This window comes from Aethalodelphis obliquidens, unplaced genomic scaffold (genome assembly GCF_003676395.1).
Source record: "Aethalodelphis obliquidens isolate GAN/ISIS:26980383/991018 unplaced genomic scaffold, ASM367639v1 scaffold31, whole genome shotgun sequence".
In the NCBI taxonomy this organism is placed as follows: Eukaryota; Metazoa; Chordata; class Mammalia; order Artiodactyla; family Delphinidae; genus Aethalodelphis; species Aethalodelphis obliquidens.
The window spans coordinates 14,536,559-14,560,916 of NW_020837975.1; the positions used below are offsets into that span (position 1 = coordinate 14,536,559).

General features: G+C 53.5%; 1 protein-coding gene across 15 annotated transcripts; it reads left to right on the forward strand.

Annotated features, from left to right (window-relative positions):
- Positions 1-206: 206 nt before the first annotated feature.
- TJAP1 (tight junction associated protein 1) lies at positions 207-24,286 on the forward strand. 15 transcript variants are annotated; one of them, XM_027127344.1, is made up of 12 exons: positions 259-311; positions 825-916; positions 9,836-9,964; positions 16,677-16,774; positions 17,440-17,565; positions 19,192-19,220; positions 19,962-20,123; positions 20,332-20,398; positions 20,630-20,659; positions 21,440-21,547; positions 21,649-21,732; positions 22,497-24,284. In XM_027127344.1, the coding sequence occupies exons 5-12, from the start codon at positions 17,467-17,469 to the stop codon at positions 23,595-23,597; spliced, it is 1,680 nt and encodes a 559-aa protein (XP_026983145.1). In that variant the 5' UTR covers positions 259-311; positions 825-916; positions 9,836-9,964; positions 16,677-16,774; positions 17,440-17,466; the 3' UTR covers positions 23,598-24,284. The 15 variants fall into 15 exon arrangements, with proteins under 15 accessions (XP_026983152.1, XP_026983145.1, XP_026983155.1 ...); XM_027127346.1 differs by lacking the exon at positions 259-311 and adding an exon at positions 1,342-1,409 and having other exon boundaries at positions 318-916; XM_027127343.1 differs by lacking the exon at positions 259-311 and adding an exon at positions 318-441 and having other exon boundaries at positions 795-916.
- The last annotated feature ends 72 nt before the right edge of the window (positions 24,287-24,358 follow it).

Genomic DNA, 24,358 nt, shown 5'->3' on the forward strand with positions numbered 1-24,358 from the left:
TGTTTCCCCCCAGTCTTTTTTGGTTTTGTTTTTTGAATACCAGAATCTTTCCCCACTTTTCTCGCTATCGCCCTGCTCCTGACACCTCCTTCCTTCTTCTGCTGCCAGGCCACCAAAGCCTGCTCTTACGAGTTCCCCGTCTTTCCACCTTGTCTGGCGCCCCACTATTCCCCAGTTGGAAGCCACGCCCCCATGACCACGCCCCCGATGACGCACGGCGCCTAGTGCGTGGGGATTCCCGCGGCCGTGACCACTACCCGGCCTGCCCTGCGGCAAGATGGCGGTCTGAAGGGAGTGGGCAGCGGCAGAAAGTTTGTTGTGGGATTGGAGTAGTCGGGCCGGGAGTTTAGACTTGTAGGAGATCATGGGGACACCAACATGGAGTTGGGACGGAGGAAGGACTAGCACCGGGGTTAAGAAGAGGAAATGGAGTGGTGGAAGGTTGGAGGCGGAGAGAAAAAAAGGCGATAGGAATGGAGGGGAGGGGGCCTAGATTCCAGTGGTAGCCCTGGGGCAGGGGATCCGAGGCGGGGCAACCAGAAGTAGGTACGCAGCCCCGGAGGAGCAGAGTCACGAACTGGAGCGGAACTTCTTAGCGGAGAGTAAAAAGCCTGGAGTGTGGGGCGGAGGCCCGACCGTACCAGGCCGGTGGGAGCGGAAAGGGGTCTTTTCCGTGGAGGAGGAGAGTAGGGAAGGGGGGAAGAGAGACTTAAGGATGTTGGGCAGGTTTGGTAAAGAGGGAACTAAAGCCAATCAAATGACCATCTTCTAGACTTAGATCAGCCTTTTCACAGTTCTTATAGCAGCATCTGCCCCAATTTCAGCTGAAGACTCAGGGGCCCCAGGGACTGGAAGAAATCACAATACTTGGAAAGAAGAAGAGGTAGCGACTTGCCCCAGCTCAACCCCAGAGCGGGTAAGGTGGCCTCCGGTGACAGGCTGGCATGCTCCCTGGGAGCGGAGCAGGATGCATGGGCTACGAGTGATGCTGAAAATTATTTAATCTGAGAAGGGCACTCTTCTATAGAGGCTGCCCTTTGCCTGTGGTCCCTAAGTTAATGTTCTCCTTAGATCTCACGCTGATTTTTGAGAGTTGGGTGTAGAATTGAGCCGTGTATGCCTTCACCTGTGCAGGCGAACGTGGGCAAGAGCATAGAGATCAGGCTGAAAGTATTTGAACACATCCCTGTCACAAGCAGTGCATTCATGCTCACTGTATTTTCTTTGATCTCCCCATCACATCTTCAGTTTGGTATCCTGCCGGAAGTGGAGACTTGTGGGTGTCAGATGGTGGGGAGTCATAAGAAAACAAATTTCTGGTGGTGTTCGCTAACCATTTAGGTACCTGCTGTCACCAGTTCCTGAATTCACTCTTGCAGCATGTCTGTCTCTTTTGATCGTTTCTTTTGGTAAGAAGGGCTTGTTAGTGTTCTTTGGGGGTGTGGATTTGGTGGGTAGGTGGGGTCAGAGAAGAGCGGGAGGCAGGTTGGGATTAGGGAGGAGAAACCCAGGTCAGTTTATGGTAAGAGGTCAAGCTGACTGGGGTAAAGCTCTGCGAACATTTTTCACATGATTCTGTCCCTGAGACACCTGATTTTGGAGAGCTGCTTTACAACCTGGACCAGTGTGGTGATGGAAGGAAAGGATTGTAAAACTTGCCCCTTTCTCCTCTGGTAGTTTTCTTCTCTTCCTTTATATTCTTCCCATCAAACCACATTAAAAAAAAATCAGTTTCATTAGCAAAACTAAGCATGGCTTGAGAGATAGTGGACTTGGGGTTGGAGAAAAGAGAAGGGGTTGGGAGCTACAGAGTGCTGTGAGTATGGTCCTCACTTCCTTTGATGCCCTGTGGTTATGCCCAAGCCAGAGTTGGGAGCATGCTTCTTACTGGAGCCTGTTTCAGGGCCAGCATCTGCTCCATGATTGGACTGGCAAGTCTGGTTTGATCTAGGACTCCGTACTAACCATCTCCTGCTCCCCACTCTCACCCCATCCCTGCCTGCAAAAGGCTTACTCCAGGCAGACCAATCTGAATCACTGTCACTAGACTAGCTTCAGTGCCTTCAAGTATCTGAAGAACTGGTGTTATTTAGCTGTGACTTCATTTCTAGAAGGTTGAGAAACTTCTCTTTCTGCGAACAATTTGTGGATGTCCCTAGGAAATAGCGATCAGCAAGGACAGTGTGGTGAGCGCACATAGAGATTAAGAGCACTGACTCTGGAGCCAGATTGCCTATTCAAATCTGCACTTTGCCATATGTAGCCCTGTGACCTTTAGAAATTGCCCAGCTCACTATGCCTCAGCTTTCTTATCAATCAAATGGGGATGGTAAGATTACCTATCTCATAGGGTTGTGTGAGGGTCAAATAAGTCAGTATATTAATGTATTTAGAACAGTGCCTGACACGCAATATGTATTTGTTGTTATTATACTAGTCAGATCTCAGCACTAATTTCTGCTTCATGATTGAACTTGGTGTCTCTCTGTGGAGGACCTGTACTGGTTTGAGCTGCTATCCTGATGTTAAGGAGAAGAGGTACAGCTTTTGGATAGTATAGATTTTGTGTGTAGTGAGAATATCCTCGTTAAGCTATTTAAAGTGATGTTTAAATGCCAGTGATTTCCTGTTTGAAGCTGTGAGGCTGCAGAATTATCTAATTTGCAGTTGAGTGATAATAATAATAATAGTGCTTATTGAGCACATTCTTTGTGCTTGGCAATATTGTAAGTGCCTTACCTGTATGAAGTAATTTAATACTGTTAGTATCCCCATCTTACAGATGAGTAAATAGAGGTGCAGAGTGGTTTAGTAATTTGCTCAAGGTCACCTAGCTAGTAAGTGGCAGAGCTGGGATTTGAACCCAGGCAATCTGGCTTCAGCAGTTGAGCCTTTTTTTTTGCATCTGGTATGAAATTAACTTTTAAATATGCCTACTGGCAATGTGTATCTCGTTTGCTTGTAATGATGGTTAGATGTATACCCATATTGTAGTAAAATATTTTTTGTTTGTTTAAAAAATGTTTTAGGAGCTGAGCTCTTCATCTCAGCTCTCTCCTTCCTCTCAGAGATAATAACTGATGCAGGGATTGGTGAGGGAGCGCCCTGTGCCATGTTAGCCAAATCTGGACTCTCTCTTTGTGATTCAACTTGGTGACTGTGCTTTGGAAAACCTTGGGCTGGGTTGGGTGAGCAGACTGTTACATTGGGATCCATTCTTAGAATGCATTAAAGGTGTGGGTGTGGGTGTTAGTTAATGTAGATGTAAATATAAGGCTCAATCTGACTATGATTACTGACATGAGCAGTTGAAGTAGCCATAGTGTTAAACTCATAGACGGTCTGGATGCATCTTTCTTTTAAAAATAAAAAGTAGCAAACTACACAGGGGGGAAAATGTGGCATTTTAGACAGCTCCCTCCGTCTAACGTGAGAGGAAAATGGAAAGTAAATGTGCTTCTGCTGAAGCTTATGTTGTTGAGGAAGGCCCTGTTGCCGAGCCCAGTCTCTTTCCTCTTAACAGGCAGGAGACCCGTGTGCAGCCTTGGGGCAGAGGTGTGCCCAAGGGCTGATTGACTGGCTTTCCTTTGCCCTGTATTTATGACTTACTCTTCCCCTCCTTCTGAGTCATGTCCTGTCTATTTAACACACCCTCGGGGTCCATCTTTTTCTTCAGTAAATGACTCTCCATTCTGCCATCAGGGTAGGCATGCGCCTGGTGTCGGGGGCTCAGGACTTGCCCTGGGAATTCTGCCGCAGCCCTGTGATGAGCTTTTCTGTCTGTTGTGGCATGTGTGATTTTGAGAGTTAGCATCTGTGAGTCTCTGCTCCCCTCCTCCATCAATAGAGGAGCCACGTATCTCAGGATAATGTGCTTTATCTTGACTCGTGCTTCGGTCAGCATGCTGAAACGTGTTATCTCCATAGAGTACACCTTTGTGTTTTGGTAGAAGTCCTCAGACTTTCTAGATTCAGGTCACATTTTAGCAAATGATTGAACTTCAGGGTGAAGCCTGATAGATTTTGAGCCGATTCTCTCCCTTTAGCATTTTCTTTTTGTTGTTGTCTAAATCAGTTTCTTCTCATAACACCCCATATTCATGTATTATCTTTGAATCGAATCCCTTCACCTCTTTCTCACCACCATATTTTGAGTGCCGAGGACCTGTGGGTAAACTGGGCCTTCATTTCTTCACCTGGATTCAGCCTCTTAACAGCTCTCTAAATTTATCTCATTCTCTGTAGCTTCTGGGCCTTTGCACAAGCTGGTCGTGCTGTCTGGAATGCAGACATTCCAGACTCCCTTTACCTTCCTTATTGCTCTTGTGGTCTCAGTTTAAATGTCACTTCCTTTGGGATCCCACCGCCCTTTACTGTCCTTCTGTGCTTACTTCTATTTTGGCACTTAGGCTGCATTGTAATTGCCTGTTTACTTGTCTGACTCTCACAAGACTCTAAGTGCCTTGAGAACAGATACTGTCTTACTATTGTATTCTAGCATTTAGGATAGTGCGGGGCACATAAGAGGTGCTTTATAATGCTGTGGTGCATACAGATGAATGAAATGTGGGCAGTCTCTCCCTACTCTACCCTACTGCTCTAAAAATTATTTTCCTAGGAAAAAAACCAATGTCTCTGCGGCTTCCCTGGTGGCGCAGTGGTTGAGAGTCCACCTGCCGATGCAGGGGACGCGGGTTCGTGCCCTGGTCTGGGAAGATCCCACATGCCGCGGAGCAGCTGGGCCCGTGAGCCATGGCCGCTGAGCCTGCGCATCCGGAGCCTGTGCTCTGCAACGGGAGAGGCCACAACAGTGAGAGGCCCGCGTACTGCAAAAAAAAAAAAAAAAAAAAACCCACAACAAAAAACCAATGTCTCTTCCCTTAGAAAGGCCATGGTTTCTCCCTTGTTTGGGATAAAGTCCGCACTCTTTAACGTGGTATGCAAAAAGCACTCTGGCCCAAATTAAATTCAACCCTCTGGCCTGAGTTGCTGTCACTCTGCTTCATTTGTCCTGTATTTCCTTGCTCCTGAGTTTCCTACTGCTCCTGAACCTTTTCTAGACATCCGCTTACTTTTTTCTTCTTGCTTGTGCACTTCACTCTCCATAATGCTGACCTCTGTCTCTGAAGCTCTGCTCATCCCCTGAGACCCAGCTTCTCTGTCTCCTCCGATGAGAAGACTTCCCTGCTTTCCTTTCTTCCTCTTGGTCCCCACAGCACTTTGAACCTCTGTCCTGGCACTTACCGTGTTGTGTGGTGAGTCCTCTGTTTACCTGTCTGTCTCTTTCACTGAGCTGACCCTGTAGAGGAGGCACCCTCCGTGATCATGGGGTGGGGGTGGGGAGATAGGGGAGACTGGGAGGGTGGGGGTGAGGGGAGTTGGAAGTGGGGTGAGCAATGTGGTAGATAGAGTCTGATTTTGGAGCTGGGTTTTAATCCCGACTCTGCCCCTTACCAGCTGTGCGACTTTGGGCAAGTTGCTTAACCAGTAGGATCACTGGTCTTGTCCCCTATAAAGTGAAGGTGACATTACCTTTTTTGCAAGAGTATTGAGCATTAGAGATAATGAGTACACAGCCTGTAGCAAGGTGCCTGGCATATGAAGGATACTCAGTAAATATTTGTTAAATGAATGAATCCCACTTTGGAAAACTCAGTGGATAAGAAAAGGCTTTGTTTTTATTCAAGGTAGAGTAAGCCTTTTGATTTTTGCCAGGTAGCCAGGAACATTTCTGAGATGGGAGTAAAATTGAGAGAGTCTCCTTTTTTGTGATGAAGCAACAAAAGAGGTGAGATTGGGTACAGCATCAGTGTGCAAAATAAGATTGTTCAGCCTTCTCCCCATCTGTTATGTTGAAACAACTCCTTTGATGGACTGTGACATGCATGCGAGATTGATGATGACCTTGGTGGGTACAGGTGGGGGCGGGTAGGTGGTGGATTTGTAAGATGGTACAGAAAAAGCCGAACGAACTTTTTGGTCAATCCAATAGTTAAGGCTGGGGATGACTGGATGGCATGTTTGATGATCCATATTCCCCGGTGTTTTGTAGACTGAAAAATGTTGGGTGAAGCTGATGGAACACATCTAGGCATTGAGGAAGCCAGACTTCTTGTCCCAGTTTTCTTACGGCTTCGATGATCTTCTTGTGCCACAGAACAGGCTTAACTCAGGTGCTCCCCAGAAATGGGGTGGAAGCTAAGGGTCGCTGTCCATTCTTTGCCTTTTTGTTTTTGGTATCGTTGATGGGAGTAGTTCTTCGGGCACCAGTTCTGAACAAACACCAAAGGAATTTGTTTCCAGAAGTCTAGACCTCTTAATTGTATAATGCCAGGTGGTGCTCCAGTGTGAGTTTACAATCAGAGGAAGATTTGTCTGGGTTCTCGGGAGGGCAACCTTTTTGTCTGGTCCTTAAACCCCTGCCCCAGCCAGGTGCCTCTCCTCTTTGCTCTGAGAGCACTCATCACACTATGATGCAGGGGGGCAGTTAACCTGTCTCTCCCCATCTAGGGGCAAGATCTTTCTTTGAAGCTTCTTAGGGGCAAGGTCATTTATTGAAGGCTGAGCGTTTAGTTAGACTGTACATAGTAGGTGCTGAGCAGCTCTGGTTCCTGTGTGACCCAACCCAGTCCTTCCTCAGACTAAAGCAGATAAGATCTATCTGGCAAAGCTTTTTGAACCCTCAGGAAGGAAGGTCCTGCATAAACAAACGGTGATAGTATTAACAATCGCATTACTAATTATTTTCCAGGGTTGAGTTAATGTGGTTAAATGATCTTCCAGGTGCTTGGCTTCAGCTGTCTCCCTTCTCAGCCTTATGTTCTAATCACACATCCCTAAGCCAGCAGGAAGGAGTTAAAAGAGGAATCGAAGTACACACAGGTGTATTTTCTTGCTTAATTAGCATCTTCTAAAAGGTTTTTGGTTGCTGGCATCCTCTTTGTTATTCATTAAGCTCCTTTTAGTGCCCACTGTAACCTGCTTGCTTTTCTGTTGTATCACTGGTCCTGTTTTGGTGGGCTCAATGCTCACAACCAGGACTTACTACAGCCTTGTTAGTGCCTAGATGAACTAAAAGGATGAAACCAGCAGGCAGAAGTGGATCGAAGGAGTTTTCCCCGGGCTCTACTCCTCATCCCTTGGTGTGGGGTGCATACTGCAATGTGGCATATCTTCCTGATGGCATCTTGGCAGGAGTAATAAGCTGCATTGTATGTTAAGCAGATTTGAGAGGAGATTGGGTGAGCCAGCTGGACTGGATTGTGTTGTGTGCTTTTAGACTTCAGAGGGACTGAGTCCATGAGTAGAAGAGTGAGAACTTTGCTTGGTCTATCTCGTAAGTGCTAACTGTCTACTAGGTGACATTTGGAATCTATAAAGGACATGGCCTCCTATTTGTGAAGAGCTTCTGTGCTCTCACAGTAAACTGTGGCAGGGATCTCCCTGAGGGTAGGGACTGCTTTTTGGGAAGTCAGCCTAGACCGAGAGCCCTGTGCTTCCACTCAGCCAACCAGAGAGATAGAACTCTGTGCTTATCGCCTTGGGTACTGAGCAGTGGCCTCTTTGCACCTTCCCAGGTAAGCCAAGTGGGGAATTCAATCTCAGAAGTCTTTGAGGGTCTTTAATTAGGGCAGAATTGTAGTCGCTTTCCTGTGGCTCCCTGGAGAAGACAGCTTTCCAGGCTTTGCACTGGAATTGGATATGGAGGGTTCTGTCCCAGTGTGTCTGTGGCCTTGGGCAGGTCACTTGTCCTCTCTGTCGCTTCAAAATGGGAGAACTCCACTTGTTCCGTGGGCCTCACTAGGCTATAAGGATCAAAGGAAATATAATGGAAGGGACAGCACTTCCAGAATGGTAAAGCACAATACAGATGGAGGGATTTTGTCCGTTTGTTGAGGAGCTCTATGTTTTCATCATAAACATAATGTATGTCCTCGTTTAAAATACCAACCATACAGAAAAGTATACAAAATTAAAAGTAAAGTAAAAAGACCTTTCCTTTCTTCCCCCACTGCTCCTGTCTAAGCCTTTTCCCAAAGATAGGGAACTACTGTTAACCGTTTATCATGTATCTTTCTAATCATTTTTGTGTCCTTCCAGACATTCCCCATCGTGTATCGCCTGTAAAATAAACAAAACTCGATAGTAATACATACTGTTCTTCAGCTTGCTCTGCCCTCCTAACAGTTAACCCCCAGGGGGTGAGGGTGGGAGTGAGTCCCTCCCTGTTGGAGCCTTTGAGGAGCCTGGTTGCAGCCTCCTGCCCAGCCTGGTGCGTTCCTGGGGGCTGGCTCCTTGGGAGGATGGACCAACTTTCCTGGAGGCTCTTGCCACAGCGGGCACCCTGCTTATCTCTGAGGGATTGTCTTTTATTCTGGGATGAAATTTTCTGGCAGGAGTGCCCTTGAGTGGGAACCAGGGTGGGTGCAAGCGTGATGCGGGCATCAACACTCTCGCCTCACGTGTTTCTCTCCTTCACTCCTCTTTCATCTTTGGCTGGGAAGGGAGTAGAATTACCTGATTTCTCAACCCCTGTTTTAGTGCAGAGAGAGTCTCCTCTAGTTCCTGAAACCTTGGATTAGCCAGGTCACTTGCTGCTCTACCTTTCAAAAGCAAACCAGACCCAGCTGGTGTTTATTTATTTATTTGTGTGTGTGTGTGGTGAGGATTCGGAAGGTAGCCTGCCCATGGCCATGCTTCCTTGCCAGTCCAGCGAAGAGGTCAGAGCCCACAGGAAGAGTTGTCATCTTCTCTGCTAGATGGTTATCTCACCCTTCATGGCCTTTTGACCTCTGGGGCTGTCAGAGCGATGCGGGGAGCCCAGTGAGGAGGCAGTTGGGAAGCCTGTCGGAGGCTTCTCCTGCCTGTGTTTATTGTTGGCCTGGGCTTGGGAGAAGGCCAGGCCCATATGTGGGGCCAGGGTGGTCTCTGTTCTTCCCTTCCTTCCCCGAGTCATCTCATCATCTGCAGGCCTTTCAGACAGAAGGGCTTTCCTGTCCTGCTGACCCAGGGGTCACATCTTGGGTGGGGGTCTCTGGGACTCCACTGCTGTGGCACATTTGCCTTGAGATCTCAAAGCCGGGGTGTGTCGCTTCCCCTAGGTGGTTCTGGAGGCTTTCAGGAAAGAGTGTTCCTTGGGCTAGCTGTGTGGGAACGCTAGCCTTTCTGGGCATTGCTCATTCTGAGGGGGTGAGGTAGTCCCTCTCAGGGTCTGGGGAGCCTGGCTGTAGCATAGCCCTTATCCTTGCTCTGTGGGTTCCTCTGGCGCCAGCTCACTGGGAAGCATCATTCCCTGGCCCTTTCAGAAACTGAAAGGTGGCAGTGTGTCACCCGTTCCTTTGACTGGCTCAGCTGGCTGGGGTGCACACTGCCCCATTGTACTGGGCTTTCCATGCAGCTCTTGTTGCAGCCTCCGGTCCCTGGGCCAGTTCTCTCCCAGCCCCTTTCCTTGGAGCCCGTGGGAGGTGGTGGGGTGAACTCTGCTGGCACAGGCCTGGGCTAGGTGGCAGCTGCAGCTGTGGGTGGCTTTGTTCTTACAAGCAGCTTTCAGGGCTCTGGTGCAGCCTGGCAGCAATGTTCTGGGAATAGGTAAGACAGGGGAGCTTCCCCCTGGTAGCAGTGCCCCGTTCCAAAACGGCAGTCCTCTCTTTCTGTTGACCATCCCTGGGGTCATGAGCTGGGCTCACTGCTATACTTTCAGGAGGCATGCTTTCTAGAGTGGAGAAAGCCCCTGAGGGTCTGGTGGTAAGTCTGGGGGAGTGTCCCTGTCAGGAGAGTGCAGTGTGCACCCTCAGGCATCCTGCAGCTTGGCAATCCTTCTGCTCTCTCTTTGCAGCTCCGGAGTTGGGCTGCTCACAGACCAAGCTGTCTGTCTGTACGGAGCGCCTGCAGGGCGTCTGCCACGAGTCTGTCGCTAACCGTGCTAACCGGGAGAGCTGGCTGGTTGGGAGAAGACACTAACCCTGTGAGTCTGACCTGGGCCAGCTGAGGGTGCCGCCAGCCATGCCTCTCTTCTCCCTTCCTCCCCCTGGCCTGTGCCTTCTCCCCGTTGCTTACATCATGCCATCTCCTCTGCTCGCTTGTCCTTACTACTGAGTTCCCTCCATTTTCCCAGTCTCCTTGCTGTGGGTGGGGCTGTGCATGGGCATCTGCCCATCTGCTGCTGGACTCTGCCCCTCCTTCTCCCTTTAGTTAGTACCATGGCTATCAGTTCTCCCTTAAAACAGAATGGTTAGCATTTCTGTTTAATCTGCTTTTAGCACCGTGGAGTTTGAGAACATCTCTCAGTTACCATACTGTTGGTTTCACGCCTCAGAGACAGATGGAACGAGAGTAGGAAGGGAATTTTCTGCTAGACCGGATAGTTTCCTCCCTTTATCAACAGGGGAAGATGGTGGGGATTCCCTGGTGGTTCAGTGGTTAGGACTCGGCGCTTTCCCTGCCGTGGCCTGGGTTTATTCCCTGGTCCGGGGACTAAGATCCTACAAGGCCTGCGGCGGGGCCAAAAAAAAAAAAGAGGGGAAGATGCTGTCGCCATTATTCTCATCCCAGGGTACGAATTGAATTTAGGATCAATTGCAGGTTCTTCTTGGGGGTGGGGAAGTTGAGAAAAACCTTGGCCTGGCTGTGGGAAATTGCCTGGGCAGAAGAGTGAAACTACTTAAACTGAAAGCTGGAGCCCAGAACCAGAGATGTAGCTCCCATTGGTGACCGTGGCTCTGGGAGGTGGAGTGGGTGGAGTTAGTCCGCCCACCACCTTCCACGTCTGGAGCTTCACGGGGACTTTAACCTAAAAGAGCTGGGAAGGGTGGCTCAGCCAGAGGGGGAAGGACCTGGCTTTGGACTCCACAGTGGGCCTAGGAGAGGCCTTGGCCTCAGCTTGCCATGGAGAAGCCCCCGACAAGCTCCCACCTCCCTCCAGGCTTGGAAAGGAGAAGGGCGGTCCAGAGGTAGCAGGAAGGCCGATTGCTCGGGGCTCCCTGGTGTTCTGCACGGGTAACTCTGTAGACAGACACTGTCTCCAGCCTCTGGAGGCAGTGCAGGGTGGGGTGGGCTGGATGGGGGAACTTGAGACCTGGAGGTCCTCTAAGTGGATTCTGTTTCCCTTGAGCCAGGAGGGAGATGGCAGGGAGCTGCCTGTGACCATGAGGTGTAAGTGTGTAAATGAGAGAGGGGGTAGGTGCTGCGTGGACGTGTAGGGACCCTGAGTAGGGAGGTAGCAAGCTGGAGGGCTTTATGGCTTGGCTGTGACCAGGAGAGCAGAAGGAGCGTGGAGTGGAGGGCTGATTCAGGGCCACCCTCGCTTTGCGCTTCCTTAGGAGCGGGCATGGGGACTAAGGTCAAGTGCTGCTTATGATCCTGGGGATTTTTTGGCCCTCCCTTTGGGTGGGGGTTGGTTTGCTTGGATCATCACCATCAGTAGTCTTCAGCCCCTTTGTTCCTGTCAAGTGTTTGCTTGAATGAGAGGCCAGGTGGATAGACTTGAGGTATTTGCTCAGGTGGGGATCCAGGTGAGCTTTCACAGGTCACCAGCACTAGTTCTGAGGCCTCAGGATGACTTTGGGGCACAATAATTCCCACCCATTCTGGCTTTTAAAAACCTGTCAGTCTGTTCTGCTTAGAGCGGGCAGGGGGCCAGGTCAGGGCCGCAGGCAGCATGCCCCAAGAGGGTGAGGTTGAACTTGCCCCGAGGGGTGACAGGCCTGCCTGGGGGAGGGGCAGCAGGGCTGGTCTGGGCACAGACTGGCATCTTCCAGCCTTGTCATCAGCCCAGAGCAGAGCCTGCCTGGGCCCCACCTGTGCTCTGCTGGCTGCTTGCCTGCCACGCGCCCAGCATCGCTGAGGGCTTTGCTTAGGTATCTCAGGAACAGCTGTGCCGGAAACTGGGGGCCTGGTGTGGGGAAGGCTGAACCCAGCCTGCTTTGGTCGGATCGGCTCACTGTGCGGCTGTTCACTGACAGTCGAGGTGGAGAGGAGCCATACTGACTGGGAGGGGGGGCGGTCCTTGTGGGCAAGCTCAGGGGCCCCTGCTGGTTATAGGGCTGGCCCTTGTAGGGTGGTGGTTTGTGTTTCTTGGGCCTCAGCTGGAGGCAGAGCCTGGATTTCAGAGGCTTGAGAAGCAGCTAGATATGTACGGCAGGAGTATGTCCTGCCCTGAGAGGTGCAGCTTCCTCCAGGCCTGTAGTGTTCAGAGACTACATCAGGGCTCACAGCTGAGGACGATTTCCGCAGGGGAGGCGCTAGTCCCTGTGATCAGATGTTCCTGTTTAGCGGTTGATTAGGGGCTTCAGGAAGGGCCCAGATTTGTTTTTATTATTTATTTATATCCTGCTGGGTTAAGGTACCATACAGCACAGCTGGAGTATTCAGAAAAGGGGCCGTTTTCCTTTCATTTTAAAAGCAGCAGTGATTGCTAACGTCCATTTGACTTTCTTTGGGTGAATTACGAAAGAAGAGCTTTAATGGTTTTTGTGGTGAGGTGTGTGCCTTCCCTGATGCAGAAGGTTGGGTTTATTGGCCCCTTGAGGTCCTTCACTTGCTTGATTCAGTGACGGCTGGGAGCAGAGAGACATTAGTAAGTTCAGAAATGGTCTGAGCCCAGAGGAACTGTTGGGACCCTAATTTCTTGAAGAGAGTGTGGGTGATGTGGGGAGCTGGGGAAGCAGGCGGTGTCTCTGGGCAGGCAGCTGAACTGGGCCGGTGGACAGGGTAGTGCAGAGCTTGGGAGCTAGAGGAGACCTCCAGTGGGGGAGGGCAGAGTTTGAAAAGCCAAAGAGCCAGACCTATTTTGGATTCAATCCTGTCTCCCTCTGCTGGGCCAGTGTTGAGGGGGTAGCCTCTGAGCCCTGAGCAGAGAGAAAGCTGGATGCTGGGACCTCCCTTCCTCTCCTGCACTGGTGACTTTGCCCTTGGGCAGACCCACAGAAAGGATGGCAGAGGGAAGTAACAGGGCATCCTTGGCTCTTGGAATTGAACCTTTTGCTGTTGCCTCTGTGGGTGTTTGCAGGGAATGGGAGAGAGGATAGTGGTTTGGAGATAATCTGAATTCTGAAGAGGTTTCTCCTCATCCTACTTCGCCTCCAGCAGCGTCCCTGACCTCGATGGAGGCCCCAGGTCACATACCCACACTCTCCGTATCCACGAAGGGGAGTGGATAGGAGTCCCATCTCCTGGTTTGAGAGAGATGCTTGGCAGATGTTTTGTCCTTTGATTAAAGGACACTGCTCAGCCAGCTCCTGGCACACATTGCTCCTTGTATCTGTCTCTGATACATGCTCTGCTCAGCTGTTCAGTGGGTTCACAGTGCAGGTTCCCTGTGTGCCGAGTCCCATTTCTAATGAAAGTAGACTTTGTTCTCTGGAGGTAGCTAATCGTGCCCCGTGGGCTGTAATCAGAGAGAAGGTATTTCATGCAGGGCAGGCGGTAACAGGCGGCCTGAGCTGACTGGCAGATTGCAACATGACAATTACGAAGCTACCTCCGCCCCAGCAGATAGGGGGTTGAGTCTGTCCTCTGAACTGATTCTGAGTAACTGAAGAATGAATACTATGCAGGAGAGGAAGGAGGAGGAGGAGTTAGGTGGGGTGGGGGCAGTGAGGAGAGCTGCTTTCCTTTCTCACCTCACCTCCACGAGATGGGAGGGTTTACTGCTGCTCTGGGTGTCTTCCTCAGTCGTGCCTGCAGGTCCAGCCTGAGGAGCTGCAGACCAGACTGGGTCAGCCAGGGGTTTTAACTTAGGCTTCAGCCTTTCTCCCAGAGCACAGCTGTTCTTGTAGTACAAACCCAGCATGTGATCTGGTACCCCACATCCTGAGTCATCTGCGTCCAATTCCTTGAAGCTCAGGTAGTTTGTGGTGAGGGATGGGAGTGGGATTCTTCCCTGTCAATTTCTAGAACTTCTAGAAGACTCTTTTCTCGGAGGTGCCCTGGAGCCAGCTCAGCATCCAGAGGCCAAGAGGACCCAAAAGGCCTTGTTTGCTCCTGGTGGCGCATGGCACATTCTGAGTTGTCCAGCTTTCCCTGGGGGCCTCTTCTTCTTGACATGGCATTGGGAGTCCTCCTTGGGCTGCAGCACTCCAAAGCAACCTGGGAATCTTGAGGTGAAGGAGATCTGGCCAGTGGAGGCTGCATCTAGTAGCTGGGTCTTCCTGGAGGGACCACTCTGCTGCCTTCCAGCTCATCTTTCCTCTTCTCCCAGCTTGTGGACCTGCTGTTCAGCTGCTTCTTACTTTGTTCTGCAGTGCACCTGGCATTGCTCTCACTCCTGGGTCTGACCTTCCCTGCAGTGCTTCCAGTGAGGGACAGCAGCCTGCCAGGCGCATCGAGTCCCTGTTCAGTACTGGAATTGTGGTCCCCTATGGGCTGGATCTGGGGTGCTTAGCAGATCTCAGGAGTTGGAGCCAGGGCCCCAACAAGCACTGGAATTTATGGACATGGGGCAGGGGGCGGCACGGACTTTTCCTCATGGACTTGTGTTGGGGTCACTGCAGGCTCCCTGGTCGACTGTCTCGCTAGTGGGCATTGTCTTCTGCTTCCCCAGTTGGGAGTCATTTCCCTCCCTGTGACTCTGACACATACGAAAAGAGTTTTCTCTGGCTGGGAGAGAGAACCTCCCATCACCACTACCATTCATCCCATAGCCCGAGCCTGCACTTACGATCCATCTCACTGCCAGCCACATCCACACTGTCTGTCCCCTCAGCAAGCCAGATTATCTTGCCATGAAAGCCTGGGAATATGTGCTGTGGGGCCGTGAGGTCAAGATGAGGCAGGATGAGCTTGTAGGACATGTGATGGTTAGAGCTGGGCCAGCAGGGTATGGAGTGAGACCGCTCTCTCCTCACAGGTAGAATGACCAGTTACCTGGGCCTGTCAGTGTCCTCCCTGCCCACCCACCGCCCACACAGGTGTCCCAGTACCTAGAGGACAGCGTGGGCATTGGCAGGAATAGGGAAGACAAGAGGCTGAGAATAGAGGGGGTATATATAAAGGGGCCTGCAAGGAGAAAGGGCTACTGAGCTGAGTGGGGAGCAGGTGGGGAAGGGAGGAGGGACCTGACTTCTCCGCAGAGAAGGGGAGAAGGCAGAAGCCAGCTCTGGATTTCCCGGGAGCTCTTGGCTACCTGTATCTCTTACTCCTGCAGCTCTGGCTCTTTCCTCTTTTGTAACTCATATACACCCCCACGCTGAGACCCCCTGACGATCAGAACCCAGGTGCCCAGGCTGGCTTGGGACTTTTTGGGCCTTTCCCCTGGGCCGGAGGAGCTCCCACCCAGGGTCCCACCGGAAGGGTAGCCCTGGGGAACCTGTAGGGGTGACTACACCTCAGGAATGTGCTGTCCCTTCAGGCCTGCCCGGATTCCTGTGGGTGGAGTCAGCCTGACACGGCCTGCTGCAAGTGCCCTGTGGGGATCCACTCTGCCTCACTATCAAAGGGCTGGGGTGGCGGCTCGTGCCTGCTGCCAAGCCCCACAACCCCACACCAGAGGCCAGGCTGCCCAGACAGAGGAGGGAGGCCACTCCTGCTTCCTGCCCTCCCCGCCCCCTCACCGTGCTTCCTGCCTCAGGCCCTGTTGGAATATGACAGGAGTCGTGGCCAGAGCATGTCCCAGCAGCAGGAACACACGCTTTAGCCCGCAAGGCTTCCCTCAGCCCCAGCTCTGGTGAGGTGGATGGCGGCCACGAGATTGTTTATGCCCAGAAGGCCACCTGAGGTTACTGCCTCCATTGGTCCCTGTGGTGGCTGCTGCCCCCATGCTGCAGCCCAGCTCATTACAGGTGGGGGAGAGGTCAGAACCCCAAGAACCTGGAGGGGACCTCAGAGGTCACTCAGTCCAGCCACCGCTGTGCAGATGACAGATTTATCCAGTGAGGAAAGGACCTACCCAGGGCCACACTGTGTGTCAGACACACCACTGAGCCCAGAAGCCAGGCGTCTCAGCTCCCCAGACTGGGGCTTTCTACACAGGGTTTTGCAGCCTAGGCACTATCGACATTTTGTGCTGATAATTCTTTGTCGTGGGAGGCTGTATTGTGCCTTATAGGATGTTTAGGAGCACCCCTGGCCTCTACCCACTAGATGCCAGTACCACTCACCCCTGGTGTGACAACCAAAAATGTCTTCAGACGTTTGCCAGATATCAGGGGTCGGGGGAGGAGGGGGCGGGGAGACCAAAATCACCCTGGTTGAGAACCATCATTGCTCTAAAATGCTCCTTTTTCTGCTTTTCTCCTGGACCTACCCCTCCTCATCACACAGTCTGTTCGCCACCATTGTTCACAGAACTAGGTGTTTGGGCTCCTTCTGGAAACATTGCCAGGAGCTTTTTCCCCCAGCGTCTTCTTGAGCCTCTATTAGGCTTTTTTCTGCTGTTCTCTTCTGCAACCCTTGTCCCCCAAATCTCTTAGCTGTTTCTAGACTCTGAGAGGCCCGGGAGATGAACAGGACAGATGTGAGGTAGGATAGGGACAAGACAGGACCAGACCTATCCCGGAATCAGGCACGTGATAAGCTGAGACCATGAACACACACACAGACACACATGTGTCTCCTCTGGGCCTGGACAGAGCTTTCATGGGGAGCCCAGTGCTTCCACTCTTGTCCAGCTCTCCCTGGCGGGTACTGACAGACAGGTGGCTGACACCTGGTTTCCACTTTCTTCCCTTCTCTGGTTTCAGGAGCTATTGGCTAGAGGAAGTGGCGGGGCTGTGGGATGTGGAGAGCCGAGGGCTGACTCCTGGACAGCAGAACAGAGAGAGCTGCCGACAGACGGACGGTATGTTCCTGGTGAGGCCTGCACCCCCCACTGGGTTCCCTCCTGGGGAGGCTGGCAGGTGAGGCGGCAGCAGGCAGCCCTTCTTGGTGGGGGCTGGTGAAAAGAGTGGTGGAGGCCAGAGAGGCTTGACCTTGAAGGCCCTTAAGCTTGGTGACCCCCTGGAGGAGCTCAGGTTGGGAACGCATCTCAAACCCTTACTTTCTGGTTACGATTTTTTTTAAAGCTAACATTTATCGAACATTTCCTGAGTGCCAGCTACCGTTGTTAGTGCTTTACATAATCGTTAAAACAACCCTGTGAAATTGGTGGCATTCTCAACCCAGTTTAGAGTTGAGGAAACTGGTGCTTGGAGAGCAGCTTTTTCTCTGAGGCTGCTTTCCGAGCCCACAGGGGCAAGGGGTGGGCTGCTCCTTGGGCCCAATCCATACTCCCTGCACCCAGTCCCTGGACCCTGGCTTCCTCTCATCTGTTCCCCCTGGACCCGGGCCCCCATCCAGCACGCCCCTGACCCATGGGCACTGACACACCAGAGTCCAGCCCTTCGAATGACCCCAGCAGCAGCCCAGGCCTGTCTGCCTGCCTGGTGGCTCCTACATGTCCTCTTTTTTTTCTCAGTTCAGAGGCCTCTTGCCACATCTCTGAGCCTCCTTCCTTGTTCCCCTCAGCAGGTTGAGGAGCTCTCACCTCCCAGAATGACCAGTGCAGCCCCTGCTAAGAAACCCTACCGGAAGGCACCACCTGAGCATCGGGAGCTGCGGCTGGAAGTTCCTGGCTCCCAGCTCGAGCAGGAGGTCAGCAAGAGTGGTGCCCCTGCCCTGGCTGGCAGATGCAGGCCCCTGAGGCGGGGTTCTGGCTGTCCTGAGGGCACATCTGGTCCCACCAGTTGGGGTGAGGGTGTGGCATTCCTGGTACACACTTGGGCTCTCAGTTGCAGCAGTGCTGGTGGCAGCCATGTAGACTCATAGGGGACAGCTGTGACACACGTCTATGTGTCCAGGACATGTAGCTCAGCAGAAGTGATCCCATGCAGTATTGTTTTTCGTGCAAGAGGCAGCCCACCCGATAGAGGGGTGCTAACCTGCCCGGAGGCCAGGACTCTGGTCCTCCACTGGTGGAGCAGAGCCATTCAACTTGCAGCCCCTCTGGGGGCCATTAGCAAGCAGTGCTCCAGCGACTTCCCCAAGACTAGCCGTTCTTTGCTGTCCCTGAAAGTCAGGCCCTCCTCCAGCTATCCTTTTTCTGGCTGACACTTATCAAATACGTGCTCCCTGCTCGGAACTGCATTAGATTCTTAGGAGGGCTTCTTCAGGCAACTGCAAAGCATTCTCCAGGTCGGTTTTCCTCCCTCGTTCAGCTTACTGCAGGAGGAAACGAGTGCTGCAGTTTATTCATCTTGCTTCCATGTCTCTATCCTGTTGCAGTGCGTGAAACACATTTAAAGAACTTGAGAGATGGCCAGCACGTGCCGAGCATCAGGCATACCATGGCCCACTCTGGTCACATTCACGGCAGAAATGCCACCCATGACTTGCCCATTTTCAGTTCAGGAAACATTAAATTAAAAGGCCAGATATTGTGCTAGGTGCCACCCCCTGGGCATTCCCCTGGTTTTGTAGATGAGGCCACTAGGGTTCAGCAAGATTAACATAACCAGGGTATGGTACAACAGGATCAATCCAGGTGTCAGTGGCTCCCAAGTCCATGGTCTGGGCCACCCACCTCGTTGTCCTGCCTGTGATTGGCATCCTGAGGCAGTCAGGCCAATCAGATGCTGCTTGACGTTTCCCTCCTGTCATAGCACGGGTCTGCTCTGCTTTGTGCTTGGCGGAGCTCTGGCTCGTGACCAACGTGGAGGCTTGAGGAGGATGCGGCAGGAGGGTGAAAGCAGAGGACGCTTTACTTGTCTCAGTCAGGTTTAGCCCAGAGGCTCTCCTTCCCCCACGTGCTTGTGCTTCCCAAGCCTCTGTGAGGGCCTGATTCTGCCCTGGGGGCCAGAAGGGCTTTGGCAGAGCTCAGAACCCTACTCTAGCTCGCCTGGCTTCATCACTTCTCTGGAAAGTCTTGGCTGTGCCTGCAGGGCCCACTAGGAGCCCAGTGAACAGCTGAGAGGCTCTCTTTAGCCCTGGGAGAGGTAGCATGGGTACCAGGGCTCATTTGCAGTTGGCTCTAGTATTAAGAGGGGTTGGAGCTAGTATGGATAAGGGTGAGGGTTGGAATCTGGTTGGCATGGGAGAGAGTAGGCTGGTCCAGGTGTTACTGGATTGCCTCTATCTGTGGGGCCCCGCAGCCCGCTTCTGCTGTGAGTGTCTCTGGGCTTCAGACATGGCCATTTCCAGGGCTATTTGGAGGGGGTGGGGAACAAGCAGGAGGCCAGTGGTCCAGAGCTGAGCCTCAAGCTTCTGTTCTTTTGTGCCCAGGAGCCCCTGACTGACACGGAGAGGATGAAGTGAGTATCTGCTGCCCGAGAGCCTGCCCTGCCTCAACTCTGCCCCTCTTAGCTGCAGGCGAGGCTGTTGTTTCATTTGGGCTTTTCCTTGGATTAGGTAGAGGTAAAGGTTGGGGTGGGGTGTTTTAGGGACTCTGGGAGGAGGCTTGAAGTTTGGGATATTCCTTCTGGAAAAAGAGGTTTATTCCATGGGCTCCAAGAGGATCTGGCAGCAAGGAGGTGGATGGCTCTGAGAGGCCTGCTCTTGCCAAAGCTCCCTTCCCCAGCTCCTGGCCCTCCTGTGCCAGCTGCCTCCCCGCAGCCCTTTCTGTCAGCTACATGAGGCCTCTGCAGAGGAGGGCAGCACTGGGCTGGGTTTCTAAAAGATGAATAATGGAGCAGCCTGATTGTGCAGTGGGGAAACTGGAGCTGGTGGCTTGCTGGCCAGCTGGCTTGGGCTGTAACCAGAGACAGACTGGGAACTGTAGCCCCTGCAATTCTGTCTTCTCATTCTTCTGCAGTGAGGGGGGCAGACTGTCCTCTCCCATCCCCTCTGCCCCTCCCAGCCAAGCTGTGATCTCAGGGCCAGCAGGCCTATGGGATACGCTGCCCCAGACTCAGGCTGAATCTCAAGGAGTCCCCTGCCCACAGCTACCTGTTCTCACGTCACCCCTACTCCTTCCTTCCTGAATCCATCCTGGAACTCTGGGGTGGCCCTTCTATCTCTGATGCCCCTCTGCCCTTGACCCCTCACCCTACCAGGCTTTTGCAGCAGGAGAATGAGGAGCTTCGCCGGCGCCTGGCCTCGGCCACCAGGCGCACTGAGGCCCTGGAGCGCGAGCTGGAGATTGGGCAGGACTGCCTGGAGCTGGAGCTGGGCCAGAGCCGTGAGGAGCTGGACAAATTTAAGGACAAGTTCCGCAGGTGTGGGAACAAGGGGCCGGGACACACATGCACGCATCTCCCTGTTCATAGGAGGGAGCCCGGAGAGGCTTCAGAGATCATCTGATTCTGATGCGAAAACTGAAGTTCTGGGAGGGGCACTTGCCCAAGATCCCTTATGAAGGAGGGGATGAGCAGGGTCTGAAGAACAGGATCTTGATCCAGGGGTCTGCCTTGTGTCCCTCTACAGGCTGCAGCACAGTTACACAGCTTCCCAGAGGACCAACCAGGAGCTAGAGGACAAGCTGCATACGCTGGTAATCTGTCCAGGAGGGCAGCTTGGCTGGCGCTGTGCTCACAGGATAGCAGGGGCTGGGACTTGCCAGGGGACTGCCATCCTGCCCTGGGCTCGGGGAGGGGGTGGGCCGTGGTGGGGAGGGGCCCGCAGTGTGCTGTGAGAGTCAGGACTGTCTTAATGCTCACACTGTTTCTCTTCTCTCCTCGTCTTCCCTCATGCTGCCACCGTTGCTGCCGCACTCTCCTCTCAGGCCTCTCTTAGCCACAGCTGGATTTTTGCAGTTGCGTCTGAGTTTGTGTGTTTTCTCCCTTGCCCTCGCCTCCTCCTCAGCTGAGATCTGGGATTGCTGGGGCCCGGCCATTGCCCTCTGGCCACTCCTTTCCTCTTCCTCATGTGAGGCCTGTTCAGCAGTCAGTGCCTCCCTCCTGGGGGACAGCTGGGGAGCCTGTTCTTGGCTTGGGCAGAGTTACTGATTGATGTCACCACCGAATGCTCACAGCTTCTTGGCTGCAGTGGGCAGCAAGCCCCGGCCATTTGGGGGAAGGGGGCCTGTGGACCCAGTCCATGAGCTGAAGATCAGAAGACTGCTTCTGAGCCTGCAGCTCCCTCCCTGCTCAACTAGATAATCTCACAGGCACCCCCAGCCGCCACGCAGCCCCACTCCCCACCTCCTCCCGCTTCCCAACCTGATCCTGGAAACAGCCACAGGCAGCATCGGCTTCAGCCCCTGGGTTTGCACAGTTCTTGCCTCTCAGGTACCAGCTGCCTCGCCTGGTGTGTAGAGCCCCTTGAGTGCCCTCCAGGGCCGGGCAGCTCTTAGACTGCTCTGTCCTGGCCTGGGCAGCTGTCAGTCATGCTCAGAGAGCCCCCTCCCCACAGCCAGCCTGGACTACAGGAGAGGTGTCTGGTCTCCTTCTGTCTGTCCATCGTCTGTCTCTGTGTGCCTTGGCTGCCCTAGCACCCGTGGCTTCCTGTGTCTCTGGGCCGGGAAGAGGGGGAGGGGAGGGGAGAAAGGGCTGGCTGGGTGTGGGCTGGGTTCACTGTGAGTCTTGTGCCTCAGATCAAGAAGGCTGAGATGGACAGGAAGACACTGGACTGGGAGATCGTGGAGCTGACCAACAAGCTGCTGGACGCCAGGAACACCATCAACAAGCTGGAGGAGCTCAATGTACGGTCACCTCAGGGGCCTCCCTGCCTGTGCTGCCATGTCCTGGCCCTGCCCTGCTCCCCTGGGCTATGCCGGGCTCTGAACTGCATCTGTGTCCGCAGGAGCGGTACCGGCTGGACTGCAACCTGGCTGTGCAGCTCCTGAAGTGCAACAAGTCTCACTTCCGTAACCACAAGTTCGCTGATGTGAGTGGGGCACTCTCCCTGCCAATGCCCGTCTGCCCTTGTTAGGACGCCTCCAACTCCAGTTTCTACACCTCTCTCTGTCCTGTCCTCATACCTTCAGCTCCCTGCTTTTTGCTTTGCCTTCTCCTCACCTCCCTGTGTCCTCTGAAGCCAGTCAGCTCGGCCGCTGGTTGGTGTCCTGCATGCTGTCAAGGGCCCATCACTAGGGGCAGAGTGGGGACTGGCCCTGTTGGTATTTCTGGAACAGAGACAGGGAGAGAGGATCTCAATTTCCGGATCCCATGCAGGAAGGAGGGGGTTGCCAGAGGTATGGGCCATAAGAATAATTGAGAGGGGCCCTTGCTCCAAGGGGCAAACCCTAGACCCCAGCACTCAGGCTCAAGGTTGATGGGGCCTACAGAAGGAGTGGAGGTATTTCTAAGGCTTCTGGTCAATACTGATTCTCAAGCTTGTGTCTGGTTTGGGCAGAATCTACCACTGAGATGGGGAAGTTAGACGTTTGAGAGCATGTGGGCCTTAGCACCAGTTCTGGGTTCAGATCCTGGCTGTGTTAATCAAAAGCTTCAACTTATTTTACCACTACCGAGCCTCAATTTATCTGCGAAATGAGGATATACCTTTGTGTGCTGCGGAACAGGTGATAGCAAAGTGCCCAGCACACGGGGGGCCTTATATGTGGCAGCCGTCACATCTGCCCTGAAGCAAGCCGTCTTAGGCCGGGCTCATTCACGTCTCTCTTCCCTTCTCTCGCTCCTTTACCCCAGCTGCCCTGTGAGCTACAGGACATGGTTCGGAAACATCTGCACACTGGTCAGGAGGCTACCAGCCCGGGGCCTGCCCCCAGCCTGGCCCCAGGGGCTGTGGTGCCCACCTCGGTCATTGCCCGCGTGTTGGAGAAGCCGGAGTCTCTTCTGCTCAATTCGGCCCAGTCAGGCAGCGCCGGGCACCCCCTGGCTGAGGATGTCTTTGTGCACGTGGATATGAGTGGGAGTGACCCAGGTGACCCAGCCAGCTGCCCAGCTCCGGGAAGCCCCGTCCCCCAACCCAACGGGGAGTGCTGCTCTCTGGGCACCGTGGGGGGCTCCCCAGAGGAGGAGATGTCCCTGCCGGCCTTTGAGAAGCTGAGTCCCTACCCCACCCCACCTCCACCCCACCCGCTGTACCCTGGCCGCAAGGTGATAGAATTCTCTGAGGATAAGGTGCGGATTCCCCGCAACAGCCCCCTGCCCAACTGCACTTACGCCACCCGCCAGGCCATCTCCCTGAGCCTGGTGGAGGAGGGCAGTGAGCGAGCCCGCCCCAGCCCAGTGCCCAGCAGCCCTGCCTCGGCCCAGGCCTCCCCGCAGCACCAGCCCAGCCCCGCCCCCCCGGGGCTCAGTGCCCCAGCCAGCTCCGCCAGCTCCGAGGAGGACCTGCTGGCCAGCTGGCAGCGGGCATTTGTGGACCGCACTCCGCCCCCAGCCGCTGTGACCCAGCGCACAGCCTTTGGACGTGATGCGCTCCCTGAACTGCAGCGCCACTTTGCTTTTGGTCCCGCTGGCAGAGATGAGGAGGTGCAGGCACCTTCTTCCCCACCCGGTGAAAGTGGGCTTTTGCTGCCAACAGAAGCTGACCCTGGCTTTCCCAGAGAGGAGGAAGAGGAACAGCTGAACCTGCCCATCAGCCCCGAGGAAGAGCGCCAGAGCCTGCTGCCCAGTGATGGTGGCACAGAGGAGGGGCCTGGCACTCCTCGCACTGAGGGCAGGGCCTGGGCACTCCCCAGCTCCAGCCGCCCCCAGCGCAGCCCCAAGAGGATGGGGGTGCACCACCTGCACCGCAAGGACAGCCTGACCCAGGCCCAGGAGCAGGGCAACCTGCTCAACTAGGGCCCTGCTTGCCTTCCTGCCACTGCTGCACGGGGACTGCAAAGGTGCCCCAACCCTCGCAGCTCAGGGTCTCCACCTAGCCCAAGCCCTTGGCCTCTGCTCCCTGTGCAGATAGGGTCAGGCTACACCAGGCCTTTCGCTGCACTGACTGTAACTGGTACCAGCTTGCCTCATGGTTTTTCCCTCCTGGAATATTTATTCTCCAAAGGTAACATGCAGCTGGGGCTCATGACCTTTCTTCCAGTCGGCCCAAATTGGTCTGTTCTGGGGAGCTGAGGGGGTTATTACATCAGTGTTTATCCTCCATCCTCCCTTCATATCCTCCAGTTTTCTATTTTTATCTGGCAGGGGGGTGGGGGGAGGAGGGTCATTGGGATTATTAACCTCTAATTTCAGTTTTCACCTGTTGCCTCTCCCCCCATATCCTCTGCACGAGCTGTTGCCTTCAAGGGCCTGGCACAGCAGGCCCTCGGGGGGATGAGGGAGAGGACTGACTCAGGGCTCCCCTCAGCTGTTTCCTTCCTCCCTCTGGAAGGGAGTAGAGGGTGGGATTCAGGGCCCTCAAGCTGGGTTCTAGGTGAATCCTGGTCCCACTCCCAACCTTGGCTCTAGACTGTTAACTCCCAGCTTTGGGAAATTTTCACATCAATAACTATTTTAAAATTAAATAAAACTATTTTACTGGTATGGCCTAATTTGTCTATTAATGACCTTCCTTCTGCCCTTATTCTCCCCATTCTTGAGTATTCCCAGTCCTAATC

Excerpts from the sequence above, each read along its gene's own strand:
- TJAP1 (XM_027127351.1), top strand. The coding sequence starts at position 17,467 with ATGACCAGTGCAGCCCCTGCTAAGAAACCCTACCGGAAGGCACCACCT. Across the intron at positions 20,124-20,331 it reads TTTAAGGACAAGTTCCGCAG|GCTGCAGCACAGTTACACAG; the intron begins GTGTGGGAACAA and ends GTCCCTCTACAG. Across the intron at positions 21,548-21,648 it reads ACAAGCTGGAGGAGCTCAAT|GAGCGGTACCGGCTGGACTG; the intron begins GTACGGTCACCT and ends CTGTGTCCGCAG.